The 22,623-nt window shown below is 46.0% G+C and overlaps 1 protein-coding gene across 1 annotated transcript; it reads right to left on the bottom strand.

Annotated features, from left to right (window-relative positions):
- Nucleotides 1-7,170: 7,170 nt before the first annotated feature.
- Nucleotides 7,171-15,857, bottom strand: PSMD2 (proteasome 26S subunit ubiquitin receptor, non-ATPase 2). Its single transcript, XM_007935936.2, has 21 exons — nucleotides 15,726-15,857; nucleotides 15,246-15,302; nucleotides 14,788-14,952; nucleotides 13,469-13,590; nucleotides 13,052-13,276; nucleotides 12,606-12,764; nucleotides 12,299-12,443; nucleotides 12,060-12,120; nucleotides 11,651-11,797; nucleotides 11,373-11,479; nucleotides 11,064-11,191; nucleotides 10,764-10,851; nucleotides 9,733-9,895; nucleotides 9,505-9,606; nucleotides 9,167-9,312; nucleotides 8,834-8,917; nucleotides 8,451-8,619; nucleotides 8,264-8,358; nucleotides 7,929-8,055; nucleotides 7,500-7,618; nucleotides 7,171-7,353 (listed from the first exon to the last, which is right to left on the bottom strand). Exons 1-21 carry the CDS (start codon nucleotides 15,855-15,857, stop codon nucleotides 7,171-7,173), a joined length of 2,724 nt encoding a protein of 907 aa, XP_007934127.1.
- Between the last annotated feature and the right edge of the window lie 6,766 nt (nucleotides 15,858-22,623).

Below are 22,623 nucleotides of genomic sequence, written 5' to 3'. Positions count from 1 at the left end.
GGTCTGAAGCAAGGGCTGGTCCAAATCATAACCGCGGAGGTGCCAAAGGGGTGAAGAAGCATGAACGATGCAGCCCGTGTTCCCACCAACATGATGTCAAAGCCCCATCACCTCCACCCACCCCCCCACCTGCAGAAACAACCCTCTCACTCACCCCCTCGGTTAAGAATAAGTCCACGGTGCGGCCTACAGGTTCTGGGCATCCGAGGGCCTGGGGTTGGGAGGTGAGGGGTATCAACCTGGCTCCGCGGGGCCCAAGACCAACCAGACCGGAAATTCCAGGTCTCGCTGGCACCAGGCGCCCGGATCACAAATGGAGCTAGCTGCTTCGGCCGTGGCGTCCCCACCCCCCACCCGGGGACACCGGGTTCGGGGCCTGGCCCAGGAACACAAGGTACGCCTGCCGTGGGTGGCCGCGGGGGCACCCGAGCAGGGCCAGAAGCGATGTCTGCCACCGCCCAAGAGCGGAGGCCAGGAAGGGCGGGAGTCGGGCCCTAAAAGGCCTGGCAGGAGGCGGCCGATGAAGAGCCGGTTTCAGGCAAGTGAGGGTCGGCTTGGAGGGCGGGCGGGGCCGGGGGCTCCTCCCTGCCCGCCGCCGCCGCCGCCCTCCCCAGCGCCCTCCCTGCGCAGCGCCGGCCAGTGCCAAAGAACAACGTGTCACTTCCCGGCGGCCCGGCCGCGAAGGGGGGAGGGGGCGGCGGGCCGGGAAGCCGCGGTGCCTGCGCCCGCGGGCCGTGTGCCTCCTCGGGTCAAGCCGAAGTGGCACTTCCCGGCCGGCAAACCCGGCGCCCTCCCAGCCCGCGGGGCCCTCATATTCCGGTCCTGCGCCCCCACACCCCACCCAGCAGCCAGGCCAGGCCGGGCCGGGCACACGTGGGCCGGGGATCGGGGCCTGGCGGGACGGGGCCCGGGCTCAGGCCGCGGGGCCAGGGCGCCAGGGCGGCGGCGCAGGGTGGCCGGTCCCGGCCCGGATGGCGGCGGATGCGGGGGGAGGGGGTGGGGGGGCCGGGTCGGGCCCGGACATGGCGGCTTTACCTTCAGTCTCCTTCAGTCCGCGCGGCCGAGCCCCACGCAGCCGCACAGACGTAGTCCACAACCATTTCCGGCTCCCCGCACAGATCCCGCTCGGCGGCCACTGCTTCTCCGCAGGCGCAGCCGGCGCCCCCACGTGACCGGCGCAGAGGGCGGAGTTGCGCCCGGGCGGCTCGGCACCACCGAGCACATGGGATTTGCCCCGCCCCGTCACGTGATAGCTTCTGCCTGCCCCAGTGTCCCCTCCCGAACTTTGGAACTCCCAGACTGACCCCCGTCTGCGTCTGTGTTCGGTGGTTCTTTAGTTCATTCATACATTGAGCAAGCATTTATTGAGTGCATACTAAGTGCGAGGCGAAGTGCTGAGAACACTGAAATTAAAGACTACGTCTTGGTTAAATAAATCATGGTACAAATGTGAAAAGAAATATGAATTATGCAGTCCCTGGTAATAAAGTAGATTAGATCGTTGAAAGGCCTATTAACAAAGGAGGCTGAATGTTACGCTGAAAGTATTGAAACATTCTACCTAGGAGAGTAGTAAATGTAGATTTGTCATATACAAAGATCAGCCCCTTCCTGGGAGGGGCAAATGTTAATCATGGAAAGCCAAGAATAATAATTAGAGACTCAATCCCAAAACCACTGCCCAGCAGCAAAAAGATCTTGGAAGTCAGAAAGGACTCTCCTAGTGCCCAGCCCACACACTGGTTTTTAATCCAAGCTCCACTACTTTACTACCTGGCTACCTACCTACCTAGGAACTCTGGTGGCATAGTGGTTAAGGCATTTGGCTGCTAACCATTAAAGGTTACTGGTTCAAACCCACTAGATGCTTCAAGGAAGAAAGAGGAGGCTGTATGCTTCTGTAAAGATGCTTTGGAAATCCTGTAGGTTTCGCTATGAGTTGGAATCAACTAGCTGTCAGTGAGTTTGGTTGGTTACCTACCTACCTACCTACTACCAGATGACTTGGGCAAGTTGTAAAATGGGAGATTTGAAACCAGGTAGTCTGGATCATCTGAGATTTTAACCACCTGTTTTCTCTCAATGATAACATCCACTCTACTGGATTTTGAGGATTACAGTAGTTAATTCATGTTGTTGTAGTTAGGTACTCTCTAGTTGGTTCTGATTCATACAACAGAACGAAACACTGCTCCATCCTGCGCCATCCTCACAATTGTTCTATGGTTGAGGCCATTGGTGCAGCCACTATATCAATCCATCTCATTGAGGGTCTTTCTCTTTTTCACTGACCCTGTGTTTTACCAAGCGTGATAACTTTCTCCAGGGCCTGGTCCCTCCTGATATTGTTGTAACGTTCCCTCTAGTCTCAACTCATAGCAACTCTTACATACAACAGAACTAAATATTGCCCAGTCCTGCGCCATCCTCACAATGCTAGCTATGTTTGAGCCCATTGTTGTAGCCACTGTGCCAATCCATCTCGTTGAGGGGCTTCCTCTTTTTCACTGACCCTCTACTTTTCCAAGCATGATAGCCTTATCCAGGGATTTGTCCCTTCTGATAACATATCCAAAGCATGTGAGACGAAATCTCACAATCCTCGCTCCCAAGGAGTATTCTGACTGCATTTCTTCCAAGGCAGATTTGTTCATTCTTTTCGCCATCTATGGTATATTTATTATTCTTCACCAACACCATAATTCAAAGGCATATATTCTTCCTCAGTCTTCCTTATTCATTGTCCAGCTTTCACATGTATATGAGGCAATTGAAAATACCACGGCTTGGGTCAAAAGCACCATAGTCCTCAAAATAATATCTTTGCTTTTTAATACTTTCAAGAGGCCTTTTGCAGCAGATTTGCTCAATGCAATACATAGTTTGATTTCTTAACTGTTGTTTCCATGGGTGTTGATTGTGGATCCAAGTAAAATGAAATCCTTGACAACTTCAACATTTTCTCCATTTATCACGATGTCACTTACTGGTCCAGTTATAAGGATTTTTGTTTTCTTTATGTTGAGGTATGATCTATGCTGGAGGCTATAGATCTTCATCAGTAAATACTTCAAGTCTTCTTTGCTTTCAGCAAGCAAGGTTGTGTCATCTGCGTACAGAAACTTTTTGAGTCTTCCTCCAAAACTGATGTTGCATTCTTCTTCCTATAGTCCAGCTTCTCAGCTTATTTGTTCAGCATACAGATCGAATAAATATGGTGAAAGAATACAACCCTGATGCATACCCTTCCTGATTTTAAACCATGCAACATCTCTGTTCTGTTCAAACAACTGCCTCTTAGTCTATGTACAGGTTCCTCATGCACACAATTAAGTGTTCTAGAATTAACATTCTTTGCTATATTATCATAATTTGTTATGATCCACAGAGTCAAATGCCTTGCATAGTCAATAACACACAGGTAAACATCTTAATTAATGTAAAAGTGCTTAAAACAGTGCCTAGATATCTAGCAAAAAGTCTCTCTCTTTATCTAGCTGCACAGTATATATGTAACTTCAAAACCAAAAAACCAAACCAGTTGCTATAAGTCAGTTCCCACTCACGATGACCCCATGTGTGCAGAGTAGAACTGCACTCCATAGGGTTTTCAAGATTGTGACCTTTCAGAAGAACATGGCCAGACTTTTCTTCTGCAGTGCTTCACAGGTGGGTTCAAACCACTAATCTGTTGGTTAATAGTCAAGTATTTAACCATTTGTGCTACCTTCCATTTGTAATTTCTGAGTAACTTCAGAAGTTAAGAAAATATTTTCTGAGCATCAGCAATGAGCTAGTCACTTGATATATATAGCCCATGTAACCTAATTTAATCTTCTCATTCACCTACAGAGTAGGTTTTATTATTATTATTATTATTCCCATTGTGGATGAGAAATCGATGCTCAAAGAAGTCAAATCTAGGATTGGCACTCAGGTCTTGAAAGCCCACTTTTCCTGCTGTTACAGACTGCCTCCTGATGTGCATGATCCCCCAGGACTTGATGTGGCTAGGTAAGGGTGGCATAAGACAGCTCCATCATCACCTCCATCAAGAAAGTATGACTGTAGGGTGAGCAAACTCAGGTACAAGCAGTCCCCTCTTTTGAGAGAAGCAGGGAAACATCTCTAAACAAAAAGAGACATATGAGGAGGAACTATAGTAAGAATGAAAATGTGGATCTGGAGGGTTCTCCATGACACTCTTCACTTGAGTTCTGCTATTGTTGGCATGTAGGGCTCCCTTCTCTGCTCTAATTTCTCTACTTTCTCCCTAAGTAAACTCATCCGTGCTTTAATAAGAATTAAAGATTAATTTAAGATTGGAGTTCCCAATCCATTCCTGACTCAGAAACCACACTTGAATTCCAGTGACAATGAAGTACTACCTAAAAGACATCTTCACCTAATCACCTCATTGGCATCTCAAATTGCATAGCTCCAGATAGGAATTTGTCATCTCTCCCCGAATTTTTCAATACTTCCTCACTTCAACCCCAAATATGTCACATATGAATACTGCCAAAAATTAATACCTAACCTGAAAATCTGGGGTTCATCCTACATTCCTTCCCATCCACACACTACATCGGATCAAACACTAAGACTTACTGATTTTATATTTTTCAAACAAAACTTTCTTTTATCCTTATCCCCCTCTCCACTGCTTCTGTCCTAATTCAGGTGTTCATTTACCTTGCCTAGTCTCCTGGCCTCCAGGGTGAGCTTTCTCACCCATATAGTTGATCACTTTCCTACTCTTATACAATGGTCCCCATTGAGATACCTCAATTTCTTGGCACAAAAAGCTCTTCTAAACCTGGTCTGAGCCTGTCTCCAGCTGTATCTCCTACCATACTTTTCCGTGGTCCTGATGCACTTAGCCAAACTAAGTTTCCATGGTTTCTGAAAACATTGCTTTTCCTCCTTCCTGCCTTTGCTGCTCCCCTTACCCTCTTCTCCTCTGGACAAACTTATTTTTCCAAGTCTCAGCTTCTTCCAAGAAGTTTTCTCTGTTCATCCAGGCACTCAAGCCCTATTTCTTTTTTTAAAATTTTTATTGTGATTTGGTGAAAGTTTACAGAGCAAATTAATTTTCCATACAGCAGTTCATACACATTTTGTTTCATCACATTGCAATTCCCCACAATGTAACAGCTCTCTTCCCACTTCCTCCCTGTAGTTACCTCTTCTGTCTGTCCCTCCCATGCACACACCCCGCCCCCCAGCTATCTCTGTACAAACACTCCCCATCTGTTCTCTCACTATCTCCCACTATTGATCACTTCAAGGAGTGGATCTACCTGACGTAAATATTCATCCATATGCCTGGCTATTGTTTGGCTGGAAGCCACAGATGATGTAGGCCCTATTTCAATGACCCCAGGGTATCTTGTTCACTTCCCAGTGTGGTATTGATCAAAAAATACCACAACTGTTTTCATCTAATTACTTGTTTTCTTTTCTATCATATAAGCTTTTTAAGGATAGGATTTTTTTTTCCTACCTTTGCATGTCCCAAACTAGAGTAAGTTCAGTGCAGAGTAAGGCTTTGTTGATATTTGTTGCTGAATGAATAGTTCAATATAAAAGGTTAAGAGCCACTATGAAAATTCCTTTGTCTAAAACACAGTAACCAATTTGGGAGAAAATGACCTTTTTCTTTATATTTAGTTTCCAAATCACTTTTTATTTTAAGCTCACCACCACTGGAAATGAAGCAAGGCAATTCCTATGTCCCCACTATACAGGTAACGGAGGCTTATCAAAGATGTTCACTTGTTCAAGATTATAGCAGGTCACATTAAAGGGGCTCAACAAGTCTACTGACTGGCAACTCCAGTGCTTCAGCCTTTTATACAGGGCTGCCAAGTGACAGCAAAGACAAAAAACAATGGACACTCAACCCAAAGTTACAGTTTGTCCAGCTAAGATCTTGGGCTAGAATGGGATACAATAGTCTCCAAGGCTACAGAGGCAGATTCATTTAGTAAAGGCATGGGCTTTAGTCAGTGGTTGACTTGTTCCAATCCTGGTTCCACCACTCATATGTGACCTTGAGCAAGTAACTGACCTCTCCAAACCACACATTCCTCACTAAGACAAGTTGTTGTGAGGTCTCAAATAAATTATGTAAAACAATGAGGAATGGTTATTCTTTCAATACTTATTGAAGAGCTTTCAAGTGCCAGCCACCGTTTTAGGGTTAAACCCCTAGCAAGCATTGGTCAATACTATGATTATCTGTTAGCGCCATGTGGTCTCTGCCACTGCATGCTTGGGGTCCAGTATAACTATAGTCATACTAGCCCCACCAGGAAGGAGCACTGCACATCAAGAGTGATTACATTCCAGGCAGGAGGCCCAGAACTAAACAAGGCAGCCACTCCTCTTTTCCACTGCTGTACTGACGTGTCAGGATCAAGCTTTCTTATACCCAATTTCTGCAAGGAAGCCCTGAAGTAGATGTTAACATGATCAAATTTTTCAAATAGCATGCTCCCAAGGACAGAGGGTCACAGGAGGTAAGGATGTCTCTTTCATTCAGCAGCAAAGAATTCAAATTAGAAAAGAATGTAGCTGATTCTGCTGCCTCTTTAGAGCAGGGATCTTTAGCTAGGGTCAGGGGGTGATCAGGGCTTGAGGTGGGTGTATTACCTGGAAGGTGAGGGTGGGGTGTGGAGAAAGGAGGATCCACAAGCCCCTTGGACAGTTACACGTGATAGTGCCTGTAAAAGTGTGTGTGTATGCATCTCCTAGAAAGAAGATTCACTGCAGTTATTGGATTCTCGAGGTTCACGCTCCTAAGGATAAACCACTACTTTAAGATCAAAACAGAAGATGATTAGGAAGGAGAGGAAGAGGGGAAAGGGGCTGAGTTCTTCCATTCAGGGCAGAGTCCCTGCTAGTCAAGGCTCAGAGTTGCTTCAACCAATGCCCTCTCCCATGCACTCCCTACCCCTACTCCAACCTCCCATCACGATATCCCAGAAAAGAGACACAGAGGGACCTTGGGGATAAAGGTCTTTATTCAACAAAGTTATCTCACTCAGTAACAAAAGAACAGGAGGTTAACAGTTCCCCCCAAAGGTCTGGAGCAGTGTCCACCCCTTGCAGCAGGAAGCATGACCTGCTGACACATCACCTGCAGGTCAGGCCCCTGACGGCCACTTAGAGGTCATAGTTGGGATTTTTCCGAAGGATAACAAAACCTTCCAAAATTGGGGTGACAGGAAGAAATTCCTCAGTAGCCAATTCTGCCCGTTCCCCATGGGCCAACAACACTGGGGTTGTGTGTGTCTGGAACCCTGTGATGGTCTTAGGCTTGCCAGCCTGGCCCACTACATCCACTGCCTGTAAGGTGAGAAAATTGAAATGAAGGAAGTCCAGATGGAGAGGAGCAGCAACCCACAGCCCACACCAGTTTGAGAAGCAGGGACATATGCATACTCGGTTCTAGAGTACAGGCTGAGCCCCTCTACCCCTCCTCAACCCCTCACCTGGCCGACACGGACAGATACTGGTAATGGCCGCAGCTCTTCATCAAATGTAACCAGCATTCGGGGCTGCATGGCAGCCACCAGTCCATACAAAACATAGTGTGATTTGCCTAGGATGACTAAAGGAAACACACAGGACAACCATGGTTAGAGCAGCAGGGCATGTTTTCCCTAGACCTATAGGACCAGACACTGGGCTGTTCTTCATTCTCATAAGAAAATCTCTGTTTGGCCAGATTAAAAGCATGGGAGATGAAAGTCTCATGAGGCCCAGCACCTAGCCATTTCATTACAGGTTCAAAGAACCTCAGGAAGCCAAAGTGGTACAAAGCTAATGGGGGTCCTGGTCCTGTAATATCAAAGTGGTCCGGGTAGAGCTGGAGACAGGACATCATCTGCCACATTATAAGATTCATGAGAGGAACTCACTGTTGCGGACATCCAGGAAAGAGACAAGCACAGTGAGCAGTCCAGCCACGGCCACTTGACTCATAAGCTGCCGGTCACTGTGGTAGGGACACAGGGTGAGTGTGCCCTTCCCTAAATGTGTCAGGCCCTGAAGAAAAGAGAGGGGATTAAGTGGAGGTAGGGAGTTACATGGGAAGAGACATCACCTAACTCAGCCACACAGAAATCTCACAACTCACCCACATCTTACCGCCCACTTCTAGACTTAAGGTCCCCTTTGTGGCACTATGTGTTCTCCTTCTATCACCACAGATACTTCCCTTGGCATACTCTAAGGAAAAGCGTTCTATCTTTACCTGTGCCAAGCGCACCATGAAGAGGTTATTGGGGTCCTTGGCATGATACTGGGCTAACTGGCGCAGCATCGCAGCCAGGCGGGCATTATTGGTACCTGGAAATATTAAACATCACAGAGGCTCGAAAATGGGGCCTCAGAGCTTCCCCCAACCTGCTTAAGGTCTTCTTTTTCTGCCTGATACTTACCACTGCCTACCATACCCATGGCAAAGATAGAGTTATAGGAAACTTCTGGATCAGCATCATGAGAAAATTTGCTTAGGGTATCCAGGATGTTGAGTCGTGGATTTGAAACAGAGATTAGGGCCAGTGCTAAAGGTACAGCCCGCCGGAGTGTAGGCTCCCCATATCTCAGCTGGTGATAAAGTAATAAGGGTTTCAGGGAAAGCAGTTAAAAACAAGCAGCTCAATTACAAGAACAGACTGATGGGTAAAAAGGGGTTTAATCAAATTTTGTCGACAGGGCACTGCAAAAAAGGTCATTTTCTCACACTTCACTGAGAAAACCCACCAGGAAAATCTCCACAGGGAACCCTGAACCATCAAAATCACAGTATCCCTATACTCACCAAGTGGCCAAAGGTTCGTAGTGCCATCTCAGCGCCAATCTCCTCCCCCATAGCAATAAGGGCGATGCCCAGCACAGCCACTCCCTGTAATCGAAGAGGCAGAAGAACCCAGTAAGCTCAAGGAACAAAAAACATCCATTCCTGGCTCAATCCTAAGAAAAAGCCATACTGTAATGAACCCTTGCCCCTCATGTACAAAACCCAGCTATGTGCTATTTCAATGCAGTGATACCCAGAAGGATAAAAGAAAACCAAACCCAGCTACCTTGGTCCCCTACAAGTTTCATCTTTTCTTAAGAGCATCACTCTGCATACACTCAAGGCCCGCATAACCTGATGTGCTCCCATGTCGGCAGGAGCTTCCTTCTTGTCCTTGTCCTTCTTTTCCTTCTTGTCTTTATCTTCCTCCTTTTCCTTGGAGTCAAAGTGTTCACTACAGATGTGGAGCAGCTGCTGCACCTTCAGTACATTTCCAGAGCCTGAAGCCGGGTAGGAAGTGTAAACAAAGGTAGAAATGAGAAGGCACCAAGGAAAACCTTACTCTGGGAATAGCAGAAGCCTAAAGAATCTAAAGCAGATCAGAATGAATGAAAAAAGAAAAATCACTTGCAAAAGGATTAAGAGTGAAGAGCCACTAAGGAGGCACAAGACAGAGTCCCAGAGACACACACCTGCATAGGCACATACATCCACCAGTGTGTTGGCAAAACTGCGGAACGGCTCTGACACAACCTCCAGTGCAGCCAAGATTGCCTCAATGGCCTCACCCTTCCCTACAGAACAGATTCAACACGTCAGAGGACGCTTGTTCTCCATCCAGCATAGCCGTACACACAAACATTTCCTGTTGGATCCAGTTACTGTCAGCCCGTTGCCCAACTAGAGAGACATCCCCTCACCCAGGTGGTTGAGGCCCAGTCCAAGAGGAAGCCAACGGGCATAAGTGTCTTTGAGCTCAGTCTCTGACTTCTCCATGATGGTCTGAAGGATAGTGGAAGTGACATCTCCATTGCAGGATCCTACTGCTATCATTCCACAGGCCAGAGCTGTTACCCCTGCAACCTAGAGACAGACATAAGTTATTAAAATACTTGTCTAGCTGTCTTGATTCAAGATTGCATATTCCTACAGTCTACTGTAATGCATCATGACTAACCACACCAGGAGTAATCCCTTTCTGAAACAACAATAGCAACAACTGTTCATTGAATACTTATTACATGCCAGACATTTTGCCAATTGCTTTGTAGACTAAAATAAAAATGCACTGGCATTGAGTTGGATCTGACTCCTAGTGACCCCTCTTCCTTGGGCTTCCAAGGTGATATCACTACAGAAGATTGCTCAATCTTCCTTCTGAGGAGTGGCTGGTGGGTTTGAACTGCCAGCCTTCTGGTTAGCAGTCAAATCCCTTAGGCACTACACCCCCAGAGCACTTAATCCTCACCACCACTTTATGAAACAGGTCCTGCCATTATCTTATTGATGAGAAAAATGAGGCTTAAAGAGACTGAGTACTTGCCCAAGATCACATAGCTTATAAGCGGATGTAACAGGATTAGAACTCAAGAACTCAGGCCTTTTTAATTGTAAAGCCTATTTTATTTATGTCAGTAAAATCACTCCATGAAAGAACATGTAAGGTTAGGCAATGACTAAAATATTGAGAACCACCCAACCCAAGCCAGGTAAGGTACTCCTTACTCTGGTTGGTCTATTTCTCGTGGATCCCAAAGGTAAAAACTCAATGCCAGAATGGTAACTCTTTACCCTCAACATCACCTGAGACTTACAATCCCAGTTTCAAGGGATTTCACTGAGTTGACACCTCACCACCACCCCCACACACACTTTTTTCACTATTTATCTCAGAGTAACAGGACTCAGAGCACCTTCCCTATTTACTTAAATGACAACCACCTCTACCCACCTCCATGTTGGACTTGGAATCTCCCATCACAGGCAGCAGCAGTGTTAGAACGTCTTCACGATTTGAGCCAGCATAGGCCAAGCCCAGCCTGCAAAAGCCAGGGAGAGGCCAATTGCCAAAACACACTTGAGAATAGCACAGGAAAAGAACAAAAGGGACATTCATTTGTCTTTTCAACAAACATTCACCAAGAACCAAATACTTGACAGGCATGGTCCTAGCAATATAAAGGTGAAAAAGACCCAGGTTTTGCTCTCAAGAGCTTACAATCTAAGCACTATGAGAAGTGAGAAGCCTTACCCAAAGATGGATCCAAGTCTCATGGTGTTGCTGTTGTGGAGAACATAGTCTGAGAGGAGTGCCAGAGCAGGGTCACACTCATTCCGGACCCCAGAGTTCACAATGCCACAGGCCAGGAGGGCTCCTGACTGCAAACAGCAAACAGATACTCACAGATCACTCTACCTCCTCACCTCAAAGAATGCACCTCACTGTATTACCCCATTTTCACTAAGGTTACAAACTGGGTAGATCTGAGCAGTGAAAGGGAGGCATTGCTGGGCCCAGAACATGAGACAGAGGAAGTCTCCACGGGTAACCCAGACCAACCTTGATGTAGTCCTCAGAAGAGTACAAGTACTTGTCAATCTGGGTGAGGCCACCATCGACATCCCACAACAGAATCATGCCAAGAGATGCAGCTGCACTCAACATTCCTATACAAGGAAAAATCTATCAGTCTTAAAGTGGCCCTACCCTCAGAACCCTTTTATATAGGGCTCTCTGAGGAACTACACTGGCAATCCCTTGTTAGGTAATGTATGAACCTAGGTGGGCAACAGGAGTGGCCAAAGCAACACAAAGATGAAGCATGAACAGAAAAATACCATGGTCCTTGTTCTTATAAAGCCATTTGTTGCCGTCATCAGTCAGCAGTTTGTCTTGGCCAAAGGCTGCATTCACAAACCCATTCACAAAAGAGGAGGCCAGGTTCATTCGGGCAGAGTCCACTTGAGAGCCACTGCCCCCAAACCCTGCACAGGAGGGAGAGAAGAGGAGAAAACAAGGGAGGTTTAGAGCAGGGCAAGAAAGGAACACAACATGGCAGCCAGGTATCTGGTCCTGGGCTAGCCCCTTAGGAATCTCTATCTTTGCGTCTAAGCAGTGAATAGAGAAAAAGCACTTGGAAATTCTGAGCTCTGTAGGATAAGCATGCTGGGCCAAGCCATCATTCACAATATAAGGGACATAAATAACAATCCTCCAATCTCTCCACACATGGAGATGGCTACTCACTGTTGTTCTCTAAGTGCGTTTTGTAGATGTCATCAGGTACCTTAGGCTCCATGATGTCCAGCTGAAGAGAAGTAAGAGGGTCACAACTACTCCCCAGTTCTTCCCTAATTGTCCCTTCTGCTATCCCACTGAATGGCAATTCTAATCAAGGAAAGTCTAGTCACAGGTATAGTCAGGGAGGTGAAAGGCCAAGTAGAACTACAACCAAAAAGCCTTAATGGAAAAGGACAGAGTCTCACCTCCCGAGCTAAAGCCAAAAAGTTGCTATTGAGCTGCACGTTTGACATGATCTCTGTCAGGTCCTCATACTCTTCTACATCTTCACTCAGCTCCAAGAATACCCCATGTCGGCCTAGCATGAATGCCATCTGCTTCTGCACTACCCTGTGAATGAGAACAATCATATCTGCTCAGCCTCTATCCACTAAGCACACAGGCAAGTCCTTCAAACTCTAACCCAAATCAGAAACTACAAGTCCCAGCTATTCACACAAATGCCCCATCCACAAGTTCATCTCTTCCTTTGCCAGCTTCTTCCCAACATACACATCCTTGCAGGAGGTAAAGATGTCTTCTACCAGCTCCATGTCATTGAGCATCAACGCCAATCTCAGAGCCTCAGGGAAGCGGCTGAACTTTCGGAACACACCCAAGGCACAACGCAGTAGAGCAGAATTCTCAGGCTCAGGCACGTAATTCACACAACTACAAAGGTAAAAATAATAAAGGAATTAAAAAATACCAGGCATTCACTCCATGTAATTCACTTAACCAAAATATACTGTAAATGCTGACCATATGCCAAGCACTAACCTAAATGCTGGACTATTAAGGAGACACAAAGTCTCTGTCCTTAAGAAGCTCATTCTTGTCCACAAATTAACTACAGCCTGGTGCCACCCTTGAAGTACAAACCTGGGACAGGCAGCACAAATGAGGGAGGAGTGCTGGGGAGGGCAAGCCTACCAACCACCCCTACTGTGCTTGCTTACCTGGTGAGATAGAGACAGACTTTTGCATATGCATTTTCATCGATGTCCTTTTCCAGCATATCCACCTGCTCAATTTCCATGAGCAAATCACAGGCCTCATGCTCTGCATTGTGGGCCATGTTGTAGGGGACAATTTCCTTCACCAGGGTCAGCAGTGGCTCCCGCTGTGCCTTTTCTGCTTCATCCAGCTCCTGCCACTCTTTAGCCACTTCTCCCGCCAGATGCCTATGAACAGGCCCAGACCATTAATGAAGCACAGCTTCATGGGAAGCACTTTCCCGTGCATCAAGAAATTCAGTGTTTGGGAAACTCTAAATATACTGGTACTCTAAGACAGACAATATGCCAAGACAGAATTCGGACTTTTTCTTCAACTGCCCTCCTTCCCTCAGGTTCCCAAAGAAGAAAAAGTCTTACCTGACATACTCATGACCCCATGATGCCAATTCCTCCTGGGAGCCCAAAAGCCGATACTTGAGGCACTCGCGCTCCCCACTCATGGTCATGGCCAAAACAGAGATGATGTCAGCTGCAAAACGCTGTCAAGAGACCAGTTCTTTGAAATTAAATCCAATGGTCCACGGTAAGGGTAATGTGACATTATGGAATTAAGCATCACTGTCACTGCCCCAAAAATTAATTATTATATACCAGTTTCTGTACCAGATATTTACACGTTATCTAAGCTAAGCCTCATAATAACCTAAGGTTAGTGTTGCTATCTTTCTTTTAAACTAACATGGCTAACGGGTGGTAAACAAGGAGGAGAGTGGAGAAAAATGGGGGACCCTAGAGTTTTATGCTAATTGCAATAATAATCTATTATTTTTAAGCAGAAGATACATAACACCTAGAAAGATCACTATTGCTGCTACATAATAGAGAGATTATGTAGCAGGGCAAGAACAAAGGCCATTTAGGAGGCTGCTGCACTAGTCCAGGTAAGAACTAAAGGTTTCCTGGATTAGGATTGTACCAATAGGTAGAGAAGCATTTGAACTGAGAGTATGTTTTTGAGCTAGAACAAATGAGGCATGTTGTTGTTGTTATACGCCGCCGAGTCGGACCCAACTCATAGCGACCCCTCCTTGGGTTTCCAAGGCAGTATCACTACAGAAGTAGATTGCCCCATCTTCCTTCCGAGGAGTGGCTGGTGGCTTTGAACTGCCAGCCTTCTGATTAGCAGTCAAGTGCCTTAAGCACTACGATACCAGGGCTCCTAAATGATGTATATGGGATATGAAAACCCAAAAACCCATTGCCATCAAGTTGATTCTGACTCATAGCACCCCTACAGGACAAAGTAGAACTGCCCCATACAGTACCCAAGGCTATAAATCTTTACAGAAGCAAACTGCCTCATTTTTCTCCCCTGGAGCAACTGGTAGGTTCAAACCACCAACCAACCTTTAGGTTAGTAGCCTAATGCTTTAACCACAGTGTCACCAGAGCTCCTATGGGATAAAGGAAAGAGAAAAATCAAGCTTAAACATAAGTTAAAAATAGATCACACTAATGAAATTCCAACGTCCAACATAAATGGCAAAAATAGTGCCTACGGAGAGGTTGATATGCCTCTTTCACCTCTCATGTGGGTATTGTAACTGTGATGAGCTCTGTTCAACTAACTCAGCTCTTAGGTCAATCAGGCTTCCAGTGACTCATCACAGGCCCCAGAGTCCAGATGAATATAAACTCCTAAACTAGGCCTCCACCAGTTTCTGAAATTGTTTTACCTTATTCTCCCCAGGGTCCATGTTCTCATAGATCTCCTTCAGTTTGCCATAATGTGGACGGAGAAATTTGAGAGGTTTGGGCACTGAAGTCATAGAAGTTGTAGAAGAACGAATCTGCCTCCGCAGTTCTTCCAGCGCTGGTCGGTACAGGGATGTATCCTTCTCCTGATCACAGTGTGTTAGGGTTCAGACATAAAGTATTTACAACCCTCCAAGGGAAGTAACTCTCTCTTATCTGTAATTCCCCAACTCCCTACACACTGACCACCACACAAAAACAAAATGACCTTTCAAATATCATTTATAACTCTTCCCTCTCAAAACGTCTAATAACAATCCCCCTGAAACAGTCTACTTTTTCTCATACTTCCCATAGGAGTTATTGCCTCAAGTAGAATAAACCAAACAAGTGGGGAAGAGCCATATATGCACTTGCACAGGTTAACATAATGACTCACCCCCAGTCTTTCCACGAGCATCTCCAGTTCATCCTGAAGTTGTTTGTCCTCCTCTGACTGGAGAATTGAGGGAAGAAGCTCATCAAGACAAGGAATCCCAAACACATCCTCCTCCCATTCACCCTGGGCGGGTGGTGAGAACCTGCCGTCTTAGGAGGGGCCAGATGGACAAATAAAAGAGAACGGGATAGGAAGCCTTCTGGGCGAGGCTGTATGAATGCTGTTCTATGAAATGTGAACAACAATGACCCACTCGACCCCATCTCGCGAGGCGGTCGTGAGGGTTGGTGGGGATGGCGAGGGTGACAGCGCGGTGGGGCGGAGGAGGGACAGAGAGGCGGGATACCAGGAGCCTCGACGATCACCCCATCCGCCCTCTCCAGGGTGCCGTGGGCCCGTTGGTAGTCGGGCCCGAGGCCTGCGGAGCCTCCGTGACTCAGCCCACGGCCTTCTTCCCTGGCTCCCGAAGCCGCGTCTCACCAGCTCCTGCTCTTTGTCCTTGTCCCCAGCATCCCGTCGCTCCTTGCCACTCTGCTTCTCGTCCGCGCCGCCTGAGGTCGTCACTGGGGGCTGTTGGGGTAGCAATGCCTTGTCCCGGCCACCCTCCTCCATCGCTCACAAGCCGGAGCCTGCCTCCGCCGCCACTGCCGGGCCGCTGCGCGCGCACCCGCTCGAACCGCCCCGTCTCCCAGGTGGCCCCGCGCGCATCGACCTAGATGCTTCTCCTCTTCCTCTTCCAGCGCGTGTCGGCGACCGGAAACGCCGCGACGAGCCAGGGACACCCCACCCCCCAGCGACCCGCCCTCCTCCAACCCTAGGCCTGGGAACCCGGCTCGGACACGCCTCCGGAGGCCGGATGGAAACTACCATCCCCAGCATTCCGCGCGCTGTAGATCCAGCCCGGGCTCCGACCTTTTGAGTTCCCTGAATGCATCTGTTTGGGATATGGATATTTCCTTGCCCTTAGGTTTCCTAGTGGCAGTGTGAGTAGCTTCCACATTGACACAACAGTTGGCTGCGTGGTGCAACAAACATGCAAAATTTTGAAACCCGGAACGCTTGATTGTCATATACGTGAAGTTTGTGTATCATATGTCGATCCCTACATCACAGTGGAATATTAACCTCATAACATTTTCCTCTGGTTGAAGGAGACTGCGCTAATATCTTCATAAGGATGTGACTACTATCTTAAATCCTTTTGGGAACAAGGTGGGATTGTTGTTGTTAGGTGCCATCGAGTCGGCTCAGAATCGTTGTTGTTGTTATGTGCCGTGGAGTGAGACCTGACTCATAGCGACCCCTCCTTGGGTTTCCCAAGCAGTATCACTACGGAAGTAGGATTGCCCAACCTTCCTTCCGAGGAGTGGCTGATGGGTTTGAACCGCCAGCCCTCTGGTTAGCAGGCAAGTGTCTTAGCCACTATGCTACCAGAGCTACCATTAAGACTCATAGCGACCCTATGTATTGCAGAACGAAACACTGCCCTGCACCATCCTCACAATCCTTTCCATGCTTGAGGCCATCATTGCAGCCGCTGTGTTGAGGGTCTTTGCCTTTTTGTCTGACCCTCTACAAGCATGATATGCTTCTCTTGGGATTGGTCCCTTCTGACAACATGACCAGAGTAAATGAGAGGAAGTCTAGCAGTTATCACTCCTAAGTGATACTGCCTTGGAAACCCAAGGAGGGGTCCCTATGAGTTGGGTTCAACTCAAGGGCACATAACAAGAAGAAGAAGGCGCACTCTAGCTGCCTTCTTCCAGGACAGATTTGTTTGTTCTGGCAGTCTGCGGTATTTTCCCTATTCTTCGCCAACACCACAATTCAAATGCTTCAGTTCTTCTTTGGTCTTACTTATTCATTGTCCAGCTTTCACATGCATATGAGGCTATTGAAAATACCAAGGCTTGGGGTAGGTGCACCTTAGTTTTCAAAGTGACATCTTTGCTCCTAACACTTTAAAAAAGTCTTTTGCACAAATTTGCCCAGTGCATTATGTTGTCTGATTTCTTGACTGCTGCTTCCAACGGCATTGATTATGGATCAAAGTAAAATGAAATCCTTGACAACTTCAATCTTTTCTCCATTTTTTTGTGATGGAGCTTACTGGTGTCCAGTTATGAGAGTTTTTTTTTTTTTTTTTTAATGTTGAGGTGTAATTCATACTGAAGGCTGTCGTCTTTGATCTTCATCGGTAAGTGCATCAAGTCACTGACACTTTCAGCAAGCAAGGTTGTGTCATCTGCATATCACAGGTTGTTAATGAGTCTTCCTCCAGTCTTGATGCCATGTTCTTCATATATTCCAGCTTGGTGGATTATTTGCTCAGCATACAGATTGAATAAGTACGATGAAAATTACAACCCTGTCATATACCTTTCCTGACTTTAAACCTTTCAGTATCCTGTTTTTCTGTTCAAACGACTGCCTCTTGGTCTAATGTATAGGTTCCACATGAGCACAATTAAGTGTTCAAGAATTTCCTATTGTTCACAATGCTCTCATAATTTGTTATGATCCACACAATTGAATGCATTTGCATAACTAATAACATACAGGTAAACATCTCTCTGGTATTCTCTGCTTTCAGCCAAGACCCATCGGACATCAGCAATGATATCCCTTGTTCCATGTACTCTTCTGAATACACCTTGAATTTCTGGCAGTTCCCTGTCAGTATACTGCTACAACCATTTTTTAATTATCTTCAGCAAAATTTACATGTGTGTGATAGTAATGATATCGTTCAATAATTTTCACATTCTTTTGGATCACCTTTCTTTGGAATGGGCACAAATACGGATCTCTTCCAGTCATTTGGCCAGGTAGCTATCTTCCAAATTTCTTGCTGTAAGCAAGTGAACACCACCAACGCTGCATCCATTTGTCATATACGTGAAGTTTGTGTATCATATGTCTAGCCCCACATCACAGTGGAATATTAACATTATAACATTTTCCTCCAGTTGGGTATTCTGTCAGTTCCTGCAGCCTTGTTTTTCTCCAACGCCATCAGTGCAGCTTGTACTTCTTCCTTCAGTACCATTGGTTCTTGATCATATGCCACCTCATGATATAGTTGAACATCAACCAATTCTTTCTGGTACAATGACCCTGTGTATTCCTTCCATTTTCTTTTTCTTTAAGGAGTATTATTTTCATTTATTTATTGTAAAATATTTCGAACAGAAACAAAGGCTAGTACAATGAACCCCCATGTGCCCATAATGCCCATAACCTAGCTTCACAAACTATCAACTAATGGCTAATCTTCTTTATTTTTTAAATCCCTTCACTTATATCAAACTTGTCTCTTAATTATCCATCTCTTTCCCTCCCTTTCCCTCCCCTCCTATCCCTGATAACCAACGAAGATACTTTCCTTCCCTGTGTAATCCTTGACTTTTTATAGTAACAGACTCATACAATATTTGTTCTTCTATAATTGACTTATTTCACTCAGCATAATGTCCTCCAAGTTCATCCACATTATGAGGTCATTTGCTGATTCTTCATTATTATTTATTTTTATTTTTATTGTGATTTGGGTAAAAGTTTACAGAACAAATTAATTTTCCATACAGCAGTTCATACACATTTTGTTTCATGATAGTGACTACAATTCCCCACATGTAACAGCTCTCTTCCTACTTCCTCCCTGTAATTAGTTACCTCTTCTCTGTGTCCTTCCCTCCCATGCACTCCTGCCCCCTGGGCTGTCTGCCTGCACAGACACTGCCCTTTTGTTCTCCCATGGTTGATCGCTGCAAGGAGTGTATCTGCCTGATGTAAATATTCACCCCATATGCCTATCTACTGTTTGACTAGAAGCCATAGGAGTGAGTTCAGTTCCAGAACTGAGGGGTAAGTAACTAGGGGACTTCGGGCCATAGTCTCAGGGGTCTCACTGGCTCTATCAGACCAGCAAACCTGGTCTCTTTTTTTTTTTTTAATAATTTTGAGTTTTGTTCCACATTGTTCTCCCACTCTGTCCAGTATCTCCTACACTGATCCCCCTTGGAGTGGTTGACAGTGGTAGTCAGGAACTATCTAGTTTTTCTAGTCTCATGGTCATGTAAGCTGAAGATCACGTGGTCTACTAGTCCCTTGGACTAGTTGTTTCAATGCATCTTTGGTTTTCTTCATTCTTCTATGCTCTGGGCGAGGAGAGATCCATTGTTGCATCTAGATGACCACTTGCCAGCTTTTGAGACCCCAGCTGCTATTCCTCAAAGTAGGATGTAGAACAATGTTTTCTGGTTTTTTTTTTTTCAAATTTTTATTGTGATGTAGGTGAAAGTTTACAGAGCAAATTCATTTCCCATGCAGCAATTCACATACATTTTGTCTCATGACATTAGAACAATGTTTTTGTGTAGTATGTTATGCCAGTTGAGTTTGATGTCCCTGATGACCATGGTCCCAAACCCTCTGGGTAGCTGGCTGTGGCCAAGAAGCCACTGCAACCTTGTCCCTTGTCAGCTCTACTATACACCCAGACATTCTTACAGCACATACAAATACACTTGTAGAAACATCATCTGCCAATCCTATACATAGTCATGGGCACATTCCCCCTTGCCAAGACATAGCTGATAGTTCAGTTTGGTTAGTTTTGTCATTCTCCCCTCCTAGAAGCAGAGAGGAGCTCTCACTGTCACCAAGAGAGAAGAGCTGGAGATGAAGTAGAGTGTGTCCTTGGACCCGAAATCCCTGCACTGGACCTCCTTGGCAGAGATGACCTGGGCAGAGAGCTGCCCTGGCAGAGAGACAGTTGCAGTGAAACCAAGAAGCATGAGACAGAGCAGGGGACTTACCTGGCCCACAGAGCAAGAAAGCTGAGTGCCCTTGGGTAGGAGTCTTGCTGACAGAGTGGGGGTACACCTAGGTGTACCTATCGGCAGAGTGAAAAGAGGCAGAGGCCAGGGTGGGAGGCCAAGGGCCAGAGAGGCATGCCAGAGGGCATAGCAGAGGGGAGACTGTCCTGATCGAAGAATTGTATCCTGAGCACCTTCCTGAACATGAATTGTAGCCTGTTACTTCCCTAATAAACCCCATAATTGTGAGTATTGTCTTGTGAGTTCTGTGTGGTCATTGCAGACCACACAATTCTGGTATCAGAATTGGTAAAAGCTGGAGGGTGGTGGCATGTCTGGCCTCACAGGAATAAGCCTTGGGCTGTTGATGGTGATTCGGACTTCCTCTTGTGAAGTTGGAGGAGGTCAGAATATGTCGCCTCCATGCCCTTTTTTGCACAGCCTGTATACCTAGCTCTCCATCCATAGATCAATGCTTGCCATCACTAACAAGGCAGTACTGTACATGCGAAAGGGTTCATCTTTGTTGTCTGTACCTCCCATGGACCTCTCTAAGTCTTTCTCTTCCTCAATGCCACTGTGTTAATCACTCACTTTTGGTACATTGCCTTTCCCTTCACCCAAATCAGTACTTGTCTCTACCTATCTAGCAATGTTCCCTCCTCTTCCCTCCCATCCCTGGTAACCAACTGTGGTAGTTAAGCTTACATGTCAACTTGGCTGGGCCTGGTTTTGAGTGGCTGGGCAGCTGGATGTAGTATTCCCCATGATGAGACTAGTAATCAACTTCATGGTAGAATCTACTGTGAAATGCTGAGTGTGTTCTTCCCTTGTGGCTTTCTAATTCCAGGTCTTTGCACATTCCATTATAACACTTCACACTGTCATCTCGTGCTGCTTTGAACTGTTCAGCTCTTTTATTTCATCATTTCTTCCATTTTCATTAGCTACTCTTCATTCAAGAGTAAGTTTCAGAGTCTCTTCTGATATCTATCTTGATCTTTTCTTTCTTTTCCATCTTTTTAATGACCTTTTGCTTTCTGCATGTATGATGTTCTTAATATCATCCCATAAATCATCTTCTCTTTGGTCATTGGAATTCAATGTGCATAAAAGACGTGGAGGCAGCATCCTCTGACTTCCTCCAACCTCATGAGGGTGAAACAGAATCACCATCAACAGCCCAAGGCTTAATCCTATAAGGCCAAACATGCTGCCATCCTTCAAACCTTTTTATCAATTCAGATAGCAGAGACAACCAGCTGAAGAACCAAGAGGCATAAGACAGAGTGGTGGGCTTGCTGTACATGGAGTGAGAAAACTGAGTGCCTTTGGGCAGGAGGCTTGCTGGTGAAGTGGGGTGCACATAGATGTGCCTTTCAGCAGAGCTAAAAGAGCCTTGTAACATGCTTGCTCAAGCAGGGCAGAGGCCAGGATAGTTGGAGCTGTGTGTCAACTCAGCTGGACCACAATTCTGTGTGGTTTAAGCAGTTGTGATATGGTTATTCCCATGATGGGATCAGATGAATATGTTTTAAGCAGCCAATCCGTTGAAAGGGAGTTTCCCTAGGGGTGTGGCCTGCTTCCAGTATATTTATAGATATCCTGGGAAAAGAGATATTCTTCTGTGGTTCGGGATTCTGTTGTGCTGCCTACAACTGTCTGTGAGCAAACAATCTACCATTCAGCCTGGGGATCTTGGATTCATCATTCGTGGGAGTCAACAGCCAGTATATTGACTGCCAACCTTGAGCTCCTCAGCCCCTGCTCTACAAGACTTGGGAAAAGCCTCCAGCTTGATGTTTGATCCAAGAACTTTGGACTTGTCAGCTTATAAGTGTGTGAGCCATTTTCCTAAGATAAATTTCTCTCTCTCTCTATATATATATAAGCTTTACTGGTGTTGTTTCTCTAGAGAACCCAGTCTAAACACATTTGGTACCAGGAGTGGTTCTAGAGAGACAAAATCATAAGGATGGGCTTCCTAAATTGGTTCTCCAATTTGATTAATCGTAAAGACACTAGTGACCTTGCCTCTGTTAGTAAAGAGGGCCCTGCTAATTGGTGGCATGAGGTGGCAACATTAATATGCAAAATAGCACCACCAATAGATCAAGTACTTGTGAGAAGTGAGGCTCTGGGTGATCGCATATTTGATACTTTTTTGCAATTTTGTCAGCATGAGGAGTATAAAGAAGCTGGTTGTTTGGTCCTATTTACACTAGACAAAGTGTTGAAAGAGTGAGATGAGCTCAGAGCTGCTGAGTCTCGGCTTAAGTGCCGCATAAAAGACCTCACTCAGTGTTTCCAGTTGTGCTCTGAAAGAATGCCTTATTTCTTCTAGTAATAAAGCTGATATTGCTGAAAACCAAACCCAGAGTCTTATTGTAAGGGTGACTGAATTACAACACCAATTAAATTGCCAACCCAGAATGGTGTCTGAAGTTAAAGTGTGGGCATTGATTGGGAAAAAATGGGATCCTGAAACCTGGAATAGGGACATATGGGCAGATAGTCAGGAAGATCAGGATATAGAGCCTGTAATTGCTGTTGAATCC

This window comes from Orycteropus afer, unplaced genomic scaffold, assembly GCF_000298275.1.
Source record: "Orycteropus afer afer isolate SDZICR_OR568_19922 unplaced genomic scaffold, OryAfe1.0 scaffold00032, whole genome shotgun sequence".
Classification (NCBI taxonomy): domain Eukaryota; kingdom Metazoa; phylum Chordata; class Mammalia; order Tubulidentata; family Orycteropodidae; genus Orycteropus; species Orycteropus afer.
Note: the sequence above shows the minus strand (reverse complement) of the source record. Positions and strands in the feature narration are given on the sequence as shown.

What these genes read in the sequence shown, in the direction of transcription:
- PSMD2 (XM_007935936.2), bottom strand. Translation starts at nt 15,857, where the DNA reads ATGGAGGAGGGTGGCCGGGACAAGGCATTGCTACCCCAACAGCCCCCA. An exon ending in TCATGGTGCGCTTGGCACAG is followed by an intron (nt 8,056 to 8,263) that starts GTAAAGATAGAA and finishes TCTTTTCTTCAG; the next exon opens with GGCCTGACACATTTAGGGAA. An exon ending in TATCTGTCCGTGTCGGCCAG is followed by an intron (nt 7,354 to 7,499) that starts GTGAGGGGTTGA and finishes CTCACCTTACAG; the next exon opens with GCAGTGGATGTAGTGGGCCA.